This window comes from Corvus kubaryi, unplaced genomic scaffold (genome assembly GCF_017639235.1).
Source record: "Corvus kubaryi isolate FWS band 111438036 unplaced genomic scaffold, C.kubaryi_AGA036_p1.0 61981, whole genome shotgun sequence".
NCBI classification, from domain to species: domain Eukaryota; kingdom Metazoa; phylum Chordata; class Aves; order Passeriformes; family Corvidae; genus Corvus; species Corvus kubaryi.
In genome coordinates, this window is record NW_024581432.1 from 5,130 (window position 1) to 16,203 (window position 11,074).

At 48.3% G+C, this 11,074-nt stretch overlaps 1 protein-coding gene across 1 annotated transcript; it reads right to left on the reverse strand.

Moving 5' to 3' along the window:
- Positions 1 to 6,547: 6,547 nt before the first annotated feature.
- Positions 6,548 to 10,686, reverse strand: LOC121672414 (biorientation of chromosomes in cell division protein 1; the record flags this gene model as incomplete). Its single annotated transcript, XM_042045057.1, has 3 exons — positions 6,548 to 7,400; positions 8,583 to 8,783; positions 10,562 to 10,686. Coding segments are annotated over 2 exons (324 nt in total), but the record flags the coding sequence as incomplete, so codon positions are not given.
- Positions 10,687 to 11,074: the final 388 nt, after the last annotated feature.

Consider the following 11,074-nt stretch of genomic DNA (forward strand, 5'->3'; position numbering starts at 1 on the left):
AAGCACTGAGCTGTCAGAATCCCTGTCATCGTTTTATTTCTGGTTGTTTAAAGTCCCATTAGCTCGATTTTTGTTCTTCTTTTGTGCTTATTACCATCTTGTGCTGGGAACGAGAGCGCGTGGCTGATGGGGAGGACTCCCATGCTCTGCAGAAGTGGCAGGGAATGTTTCACAAATGCATCCCCTGCCTGCAGTGCAGGCTGAACTCTTTAACACCTTCAGAGCTCAAAGCAATGTGCAAAAGTAAGATTGAACAGCAAATCCCAAAGCAATTTTTCCTGCAGATTTGCTGGTTCACCTAATAAAAGGCTCAGAACTCCTAGAACTTTTAAGACCCTCACTTCATTGCCACTTAGGCTTGCTCTCTGATTTTTTGTGGGAATAAAATCCAGATCTTCAGGGTGAGATGGTGTGAGCAGTGTTAATAGGTGTCATTTTGCAGAGTGGGAAGCGCTGGATGTGAGCAGAGGGAATCTTAGAATCACAGAATCATGGAATATCCTGAGTTGGAAGGGGTCCACAAGGACAAGACACCCCACGAATCTCACCCTGTGCCTCTTGGGGCTCGGGCAAGGTGCTGCTGCTGCATGTGCCATTTAAATCTCATTTTCTGCCTCCTCCTCCTCACACTCACCAAACCTTTTCCTGAAGAATCTTGTTTAGGGGTATCTGTGCCCATTCAGACTCTGTGCCCTCTGCTGAAACACTCTAAAGGCTCTCCAGTTTTTTAAATTTCTGATTAAAGCCTTAAAGATTTCACCCAACTCTTTGCCGTGCATCAGCTGCTTTTCAGTGAGGGCAATTTAATTCCTATTATGAGCCAGTATCTCATAAACTCGTTTCTTTTGGAGCCCTTTTCCAGTCCCCAAGAACATTATTTCCATGCCTTTATTTCTCTTGGATGGGGTCTCACATTGCAACTGCCCTCGGTTGATGCCTGCAGAATTCTGAACTGCTGGTTTGGCTGGGATTATTCTCCATGGATCACCTCCCAGTAACTCCCAGTGCCTCGGTGTCCTGCAGTGTCTGAGCTCTGCCTTCAGCTCAGTTTCTTCAGCTTCCCTTTGATTTCACTCTTTGCAGTCAAGTCTCAAGCTCTGACAGAGGTAAGGGATGTCATACATATTACATCTCCCAAAATTACAAATTATTCATCACAGCTCGATTCAAAGGCAGCTCTGTCATCTCTCCTACTGCTTCTCAGAGATCCTGAAGCCTCCAGAGTAAAACTCTTCTGCTGGGAGAGGTTTTTCTTTTAGGCAAAAGCAGAAGGAGCTGAGCTTGAGAAGGACAGACTGGAATCTCCTGATCTGATCTGGTAGGACCAGTGGTCAGGGCAGCAAATCATCTCACAAATGCTGCTAATGGTGAGATGACTGAAAATCAAAGCAGAGACCAGATTTGTCCTTAGACCTGGGATTATCCTGATCAGGGAATCCCCCAGGACTTCATTTCTTTTTGATGAGCTTGGACGATTTCCCTGACTTTGGGACAGCGAGCACTTCTCTCAAGTGTCTGCTCAGTGGGGATGGGCATAGGGTAAAGAAACCTAATATTTAATTGAAATATTTAATTGAAAACATATCCAAAAGGCTGCTTCCCTGAATTTCCCATGTCTGCAGCAGTGACCAGAAAATCAATTGCCTCTTTACACTTTCCCATACAGGCTTCAAGGGCTCCCTGTGGTGGTGCAGCCTTGCCAGCCCCTGTCCCTAAGGATACCCTGCCATCAAGATGATCCCTCCACACGTGGCAGAACTCCCTTCATGGGCTTCCTTGGTTTTCATGCCCAAACCCACCATAAGTCACTTCAGGCAGCTCTGCAGGACAGCAAGGCTTTGGGAGGGATGTGTGACCCACCCTGGGGTCTGCACACCCACGAAACCCTGAGAGCAAATCCTGCCTTGATAGAAAAACTGTAACAAACAGCTTAATTGACAGGGACTGGGGTGAAGTGTACCCACCAAATGTCACCATTCTCGTTTGTTTTGTGTGAAGGAGACTGCTCTCCCAAAGCACAGAAAACTTCGTTTGAGATCCAGTGAGTCTCGTAACCAGACAAACCTTTTACATCCCACCCAAACCTTTCACATCCCACCCAAAAAGCACCTCAGCTTGTGGGCGAGCTGTGTTTTGAGGTCACCAACCCCATTTCAGCCCCTCTTTTTCCTCAGCAGCCCCACAGTGGGAGTGATGCCAAACAGCAAAATCGCGGCCACTCAGGGACGGAATTTGGGTTTAGTCTGAAAGCTGTGATTTTCTGCCTCAAAACCCCCCCAGAAACACAGAAGTCTTGCATCTCAAATCCTGCCTCTGGTTGTCTTCTTGACACAACTCCTTCGCTGCTGTTTCCCTGCCCCTTGCAGAGCCCAGTGCTGCCGGAGCTGCTCCTGCGGCCCCGCACGTCGGCAGTGGCGGCCGGGGCTGGGGGCCGAGGGGGGCTCAATATGGGCTGACCGGGGCGTGCTGTCGCCACAGCAACCCTGTCCCCTGCTCTCCAGACCCCCGGGGCTCCCCGGCAGCCACGGGGGCTGGGAAGGCTCGTGGCAATCTGCTGGAGATGGAGCGACATCCCGGTACCCGCCCCGGTGCCCTGCTGGTACCCGCGGAACCGGCGCTGGGCTGAGTGCTCGTTAAAAGGGGAAAGGAATCTGTTCCCAAATAAACCACTGAGGGCGGCTGCTGGACACCCCCATCCCTTCAGTCTCTGTGGCATCCCTGGAGGAAGCGGGTGGGATGTTTTGGGAGCAGCGTCAGCCTCGGGGAACTGTCAGGTACCACCTGTGGGGCTGGCAGCTGCCAAATCCCACTTTTCCAAGGCATTTTGGGAAAGATGGGCTTTGCGTGAGTTTATGGCTATGTCCAGGCTGGCCTGTAGGAAACAGAGATTCGGGGAGGGTTGGAGATAATCAGTGATCCCTTTTTGCAGGTGAAGCAGCTCAGCTTTTTCCCTGGGAGGGGATTGGGATGGGGAGGGAAGGAGATGGCTCAGGTGTTCCTTGGGTGAGGTGAGATGAGCTAAGTGCTCCACTGAGCCCCTGCAGCTGGGGCTGAGGCGCAGGGAGAGCACAGAGAGTGCCAGAGCCTGGGGGGAGAGGAGCACAGAGTTCTCCAGAGCAAGGTAAGGCTGAAATGGATTTTATTTGGGATTTCCTAAAAGGGTTTGTGGTACTGGGGTGCTTTTTGCAAGGTCTTGCATGTGTAGCATGGTTGGAGAAGCCAGGGAGTGAAGGTGTGGAGCTCAGGCTGGTGTTGGTGATATCCAAAGCTCTTTTCCTTGGTCAAAGCAGTCCTGGTTTTACTGGGATGGCAGAAGTTGGACAGAACTACCTGGAGGAAGGACGAAATGCTGGCAGGAGGAGCTGGTGGAGGTGAATGCTGGTAGAGAGGGGCGTGCTTAATGTCCTGGTGTCTCACAGGGAGGGCTGTGGGGGAAGAGTTCCCACTGGGTTTTCTTTCTTTGCTGCGGTTGTGCTGCCCCCTTGTAGAAAATGTGAAATTTTAGGAGTGTTCTTGGAATTGTGATAGTTCTAGCTCCCTTTTGCAGAGTTGCAATGAAATATGAAACTCATGGCAATGGTTTTCTATTTCTGTTAGAAATGCCTTCCAAAATGGGTATATTTAATGTATAAAGTTGCTCGGAATTCCTAAAGGCCCCAATTCAGCAAACTGCAGCCATCTGTTCTCATGTGGATTCTTTATAGGGCCAACACCTGAAGTGCTTTGGGGATTTTTTTTTTTTTTTTCTCTTTTCCTGAGTGAGCAGGGGTCTATTATAAAGACACCAGTGCAAAAGGCACTGAATTCTGTGAGTCAGGGAGATGGAATTGGAGAAACATGAGGTCCTTCAGCCTGTTCAGGTGGGCTGGACTTGTTGCATTTTGCTTTTGCCTGGTTTGTCCCAGCGCTGCAGGGGATTGTTGGAGCCAGCTCCCCGTCTGATGGCTGAGGTAGCACATTTCTCTGTGCATGGCTTGGATGGTGTCTAGACTGGGCTGGTCACTGCCCAGTCATGTTGCTGAGGCTGAGCCCACAGCTCTGCTCTGTTGTGGGCTCAGCACCTGAATCACAAAAATGCAAGAGCTGCAGCCATGGTTCTGATACAATCTCATGGCACAACCATCCGGGGCCACAGGCACTACTGCTTAACCTCAGCCTTGTTCACTCCAGACCGGGGAATTACAGATTTAGGGTTTACAGCTTCGCATCCTAAAGCTGTGATTTTGTCCCTTATCACTGGGGCTGTTCACTTGTCTCCCCTAAACCTGATATTTTTTTCCTATTGCTAAAACCTCTTGAGAAATGTGTCTGCTGTGTGATTTGCATCGGACAAGTACGGTCAGAGCTCATGGAAACACTTTGGGAAAGCTGTCTCCACACCTTGCTGGGTTGATTTACTCAGGAGGCAGTGAAAGAATCCTGGATCGGCTCGGGATTTGCAGGGAGGAATTGGGAAATGAAGCAAGAGTTGATCTCCCTCTTACGGCCGAATTCCGAACAGCCGCGCTTGGAAAGGGAGGGAAGGAGCAGGAGAGACCCCAGCTGCTCGAGGTTAAACTGAGCTCTCTGTAGGCAAACTGGTAAAATATGTTTTTCACTGCAGTATAAACCACAAAATATCTGTGAAAGAGTTAAACCGCTTCAGTCCTCTGTGAATTTGAACCTAGAACTGGCCAAATATATAATTATGGAATCCTAGAATGGCTTGGGCTGGGAGGGACCTGAAAGATCACACAGAAAATGGCAGTTTGGTTCTGCTCCCTCTGGTGAAGCCTGCTTGAGTCAGTGTGACCCGCTCGAAAACTTTCTTTGCAGTTGCAGAGGGGCTTGAGGAATCCAAAATCCACTCAGGTGAAACTGTGACCTCGATGAGATGATCAGCAGCTGTGGTTTCTGCCCGGCTCTCTTGGTAACCTGCTCCAGGTGTCATTGAAAAGCATCTCTGGAGTTATCACAGAACAGTTACAGAGCAAGTGCCTCAGGAATCATCCCTTTATTTGATGTAAGATTTGTGTAAGAAGTTAAAAAAAATTAGAAAATGCCTATTAATTTATAGCAAGAATCAGCCTTACTTCAAGAATATGTTATAAACACATTATTCATCATTTAATTCCAGTACTTGTAATTAAGTTTATCTTGGGCTGAAATACGTAAGTTTATAAAAATGGATTACTTTGTCCGTTTGATATGTGCTACATGTACAGTTTTCAGGAATAATGGGGGCAAGGCAATGGAATTCTGCACTCAGTTTTCTAACATGACAGCATTTGGGACGCTGTCAGAGGGACAGAGAGATCAGAACTGCTCTAAGGCTGCAGGCCAGGGTTTCATGGGGAGAAGGGAAAATAAGGGAAGTTCTGCAGTGCTGCAAGTGATGCTTGTGCAAACATCTCTGTTTATTGTGAGCTTCTTGATTCCTTGAGTGTCTCAGACCTCTCTGCCTCCCCAAACTCTTCAGGCTGTGCTTAACACACCCAGCACAGCAAAACCTGACTCATTCCTGAGCTTTAGTCCAACATCCTGCTGCAGGAACAATTTCACTTCTACGGTGGGTACAGCTTTGTTCTGGTGTGAAGATTTCTATTTCATCACTGAGTTTTTAAGGCTGGAGTCCTGATTCTGGCTGTGACACTGAGAGAATTTAATCAAAGGGCACTGCACAAGTCCTTCGTCACAAGGACTTGGTGGCTTTTGTCACTGTCCCATTATGTCAGGGGTGCTTCCAAGGCTCTGATCCAAAGCAAGGACTTCAGAGCCCAAACATTAAAGCCTGTGATTCCAAATTGGCTGCCTCAACTCTTCAGGTGCTTCTGTTGTGATCTGAAGGTTCCCACAGCCACTGGAGCTGTGCACAGGCTGGGCCCCACCAGAGGCACAGCAGTGTCAGAGCTCAGAGTTTAACACAGAGAGAACAATGGAAAAGCCTTTTAAAAACTACCCTGGCTGAGTCTATTCTCCTTCACTCATCTTCTAAAGCAGCTGTCAGGTAGGAAATGCAGGTTCAGGTTCCCTCCTCACTGCAGTAAATCCAGCTGGACTTGCTACAAAACCCCTGAGCTGGTGTCCCTGCTCCCTGACTACTCCAATTGTCATCCAGAAGTTGCCTAAGCACAGTCAGAATCCTTTTCATTTGCTTTCTACACTCTTAACCTTCCCCTGAATAATTGCTCAGGTCCAAAGAAGTGGTTGAGAATCTTACCAGGAGGTAAAAGATTCTTTTCTGTCAAGAGCTGCCCTTAAAGCCCTAAGGGAAAACCTTTATTACACATTGGAGCAGCCTTTAACCCCCCAGACCAACATCCAGCAGAGAGCCCTTTACTCATAACAATCCTCACAATATTTTACATTTTTTGAGACATCTTCTGTGGAGAGGATACTAAAACCATCTCATCTCATGATAAGAAACAACCCCATGTTGTTAAACCTGGATTAACCCCAAACTGTGTAAGGTCACACTTTCCTTAGGGCTCCAGCCATCAGGACTCACAGATTTCTTCAAGTAGTTTCTCCTTAAGAAAAAAAAACCGAAGAAGCCAGGCCTCAGAGATGCTTTTTGAGGTGTTTTATTGCAAAAAGGTGTGGACATTTGCTGGCAGAAGAGGTGATCACATTCTCCATTTGACTGTCATCCAGAGGACACTGCATGCATTCAAGCTGAAAGCATAGGACAGTTTCCACCAGGCACCTGAGAAAGAAAAGTCTTCCAAGCTGAAGAGACAAATTTCCACCTGATCCCCTACTCTGGTGCGCCCTTTGCTTCCCAGAGTTGCCTGGGAAATAGGAGTGACATCAGCTATAGGCATAGCCAACTGTAAACGTGTTCCTGTGTTCAACAGAATTTACCTGGATGATTGATCCTGAAGCTTCATCTCCAGTTCTGAACAGGAAATGCCCTTCCCAAAGCAGGCAGGGCAGTGAGTTACACCTGACTTGGCACCTGCTGCTCACTGCTCCCCAGCAGAGGTGCACGAGGCTTCCTCTCCTCTGGCTTCTATCAAAGGAAATCTGACAGCTCTACTTGGTCTCCAAAAAATACCCCACCCCCAAACCCTCCTGCCTTTCTTTGTGCTCCTTGGAGCATCTCAAACCACTTCCCTACTCCCTCCAGACAGCAGACAACTCCCTTTTTTCCTTCCCACCCCCTTGCCCAAAGGCATGACTAATGAATACATGCTGCTCCCTGCAGTTCACAGCAAAAACCTCTCCACACTCGGGCTGTCCCTCCACAGGCAGAACTCCAGGTGCACCTGAATTTCACCATTTCAGTGCCTATTTCCCACAGGCCTAATAAAGGTTAATCATCTTTGGCAGACAGCAATCCTGCACCAAAGGGAATGAGGAATCCATGGCCAGTCTAACAGGGCATGTTGCAACTGCAGCTGCTCAGTAGCAGGATCTCCCTGTAAGGAAAAAAAAGAGAGTTTAGAGGATGTGCAAGTCAGTGCATTAGGATGGATTAGGATACATTAACAACTGCACTTTGCTGTGGGTTATAATGGACTTTTAAACTCCTTGAACCAGACAAATGCAAAAATTCAAGGCATTAAAGCTGCAAGTCACAAGTAAATAACTTGAGATGATATTACAGCCACTTGGACTTCTACTATTAAGTTAAACCCCCGTGCTGGTTGCTCTGATAATTCCAAGCATTAGAACAGCTATTTCAGGTTCTTACTCCTTCTAAATAAATCAGATCAGATGGAGTATTTTTGCTCTCAGAAAGCCCTGGCAGATGGAACAACTGACAACGAACTTCCTTTCATGCAGCATGGTTTTAAGCTCCCCAGATTGAAATTTCCCATCAAGGCAGTGGTTCCTCAATATCCAAATCAACCTTCAGATGCAGGGCCTTAGCAAAGATGGGCACATCTTGTGCTAAGACAGAGCAGCAATTATGGCCCCCTGAGGCCGCTGAAGTTATTTTAATCACAAAAGCCAGAATGAACTTGTTTGCCACAAAGGCACCCTCAGTCCCTGCAGCTGGAAGATCCAGGTTGCTCTGTTTAAACCAGTTAATTTGGAGGGAGCAGTTTTTCACTCCCAGAGAGGTTGCCCTTACTCCAGCAGGACTCTTTTGGTCAGTGACAGTTCAACCCTCCAGTGTTTGTTCTAAAGCAGAGTTATCTAAAACTTTCAGTGCTAAACCACAATAACTTGTCACCACTCTGTTCTCAGCCGTGTTTCAGTAAATGATGTATATTTTTAATCCATTTGATACAGTTCTGAAGGCAATCCAGCCACTTCCATGTCAATGCTGCTGGATGTGCTTTTTGGATTTTTTTTTTTTTTTTTGGATGTGCTTTACTGGACTAAAAGGCCTTTTGGCCTGAACCAAACACTCTGGCAGAGTGCACAGTGTTCCTTGATAGCTGATTTACATCATCCCTATGTCTCAGTCCCAGTTATTTTTAGCAGCCACTGGAGTGGCAGCAGCTCAGGGGGCTGTGTGACAATGACAGCAGGCTGCTGATCAAAGTGTCCCCCCTGCCAAGCCAGGCAGGCTCAGCCCCCTCTATCTTGCACTGTCCAAATACAGAGATGAGGCACAAGGAGTGTCAGCAGTGAGTGCACAGATAGCAGACCTTTAGGAGGCATCCTGAGATGGAGCAGGAGGATCCTTATTCTCAGGCTCTGGAGGAGGAGCTGGCACATTTTCCTCTTTCTTTTGTGCAGCCAAAAATTCATGAATCGCCCTCTCTATCTGAGGCCTGAAGATGTGGTTTAGTTTTGGATCCACCACCTGAGAAATAATTCTGTCCACTCCAGCTTCCAGCATTCCTGACCTTGAACAAAGACAAAGAAGTCATTCAGTTCCTCTGAAAAACTTCTCCCCAATCTCCTCCAGCAACTCTCCAGAGCCCTCCTGTCAACTGCAATTAGCATTAACATGGTGAGAACTGCAGCCTACTCAGGAGATCCTTAACAGGGACTTGTTTCACTCACCTATTTCTCTCCCTGCAGAATTAACAACTCACATCTGGTCTCCCAGGTACTTAAACGACACCTTGGCCAAGAGCCACTTTTAACAGGGCTCCTGTGGAAACCAGGTCAACATGAAAGCAAACAAACACATTTTGGCACAAATACACTTTGGCACAGAAAGAGAAATAAGCTATTCTGAGGGGAGGGCAGGTGAGAGCACAGGCTTTTTTTTTGGCTGAGTGGAAGGAGAAGAGCCCTGCCCCCTGAGAACAGGACTGTCCCTTGCTCCTTGTAACAGTCTAGACAGAGGGGTAGGAATTATAAAAACAAGACACTGAGCACACAGCAGAGGTTCTGGACTGAGCACCAGGAACTGAAGCGACTGATGACCTCAGGGGCTGCGTCAGGCTCTTGGATTGTGGGGCACAGGCTGTCTGGGAGGCTTAAGTCATGTCTGCAAGGGAGCAGGGACAGGAAGAGGAGATGTTCATGGCACTGGGAGAAGGAGCCACAGGATAATGAGGCCACGAAGGATGCAGGGACAGAGCACCCCGTGTCACCTCCAGGTAACAGCACCCTGGGTGGGCAGGACACACACCTGGACACCCCCAGGGCTCAGCCCTGCCACTCCAGGAGCGACAGAGACCCTTCAGACTCCCCAGGACTGGGGCTGTTCTTTACACCACAACATTTTGTGTGCAATGCCTCGTCCTCCTCTCCCTGGTTAAAACTCAGCAGCTCTGGGAAGCAGCACAAGCTGTCAGAGTTACAGAATGGTTTGGCTTGGAAGGGACCTTAAAGCTCATCCAGTGCCACCCCCTGCCATGGGCAAGGACACCTCCCACTGTCCCAGGCTGCTCCAAGCCCCGTCCAACCTGGCCTTGGACACTGCCAGGGATCCAGGGGCAGCCACAGCTGCTTTGCACACCTTGTGCCAGGGCCTCAGCAACCTCACAGGGAAGGATTTATTCCCAATATCCCATCTAACTCTGTCAGTCTGAAGCCATTCCCCCTTGTCCTGTCCCTCCAGGCCCTTGTAAAAAGCCTCTCTCCATCATGTTGGCCCCTTCAGGTCCTGCAAAACCACAGTGAGGTCACCCCAAAGCTTCTCCTCTCCAGGCTGAACAATCCCAGCTCTCCCAGCCTTTCCCCATAGCAGAGCTGCTCCAGCCCTCTGCTCATCCTGGTGGCCCCAGTGCAGCTGAAACAGCTGGACAAGAACTGTCCTGTGCTGCAGGAGCTCAGGCTGCTGCAGTGACTGCTGCTGACAGGGGCTGGAGTCTACACACACAACTTTGGGCATCCTCAGGATTCTTTTGTTAAAGGATCTTTAAAGGCTCTTCTCCTTCCTGAAAGTTAAGATCAAGGTCATCCAGCTCAGTACACCAGGCACAGCGTTTTTGCAGCAATAATTTGGACAGCAAATATCCATATCCCACCACTCAAAAATACCCATTTCAGGCAGAGCAATAATGTGCATTTTTTGGGGAGAGTTCAGACTGCAGACCCCTCTTCCAATGGAACTCAGGAAGCACAACAGAAAGTGCTGTGAAAAATTCAATTCTGCCAATTCTCCCTTGCCTTAGGTGATAGATGGCTCATCAAATCTCACTTATTGTGCAGGCTGCTGCTCACTTACTGAATCACACTCTGCCTCAGCCCGTTCCGTAACTGGTTCTTGTTCATGGCTGGGTTCCATTCCTGCTTGTCCAGGTGGGTCGAGACGAAGTTGTCGACTTTCTGCCTCAGATTCTGATAGGCTGGCTAAAAAAATTAAAAATAAATCCAGTTCAACAGCTCAAATACCTCCAAACAACCCCCTGCCAGAGCCCTTCACAGTGCAGCTATTGTCACACACAGACTGCTCTGCTGTCTGTGCTTCCCTCCTTTCACCCTCTGAACAAAGATAATCCTGTTTTCCCTGAGAACACAACTGGAAATTGCACAGAACACTCAGTGTGTTGTTATAATAATTTAAATAGCTGGATAGATTGCATTTCACTACAATTTCAACCCCAAACTGTGCAGACAGAGGTTGTTTAAGCAGAGTTCTTGTCTGGAAACCCTCCACCCCAGAACTCCTAGGAAACTGGCTGAGCAATACTGTCACTAACCAAGAACTTGAATTATTTGCTTCTGTGGCATTAGCAGA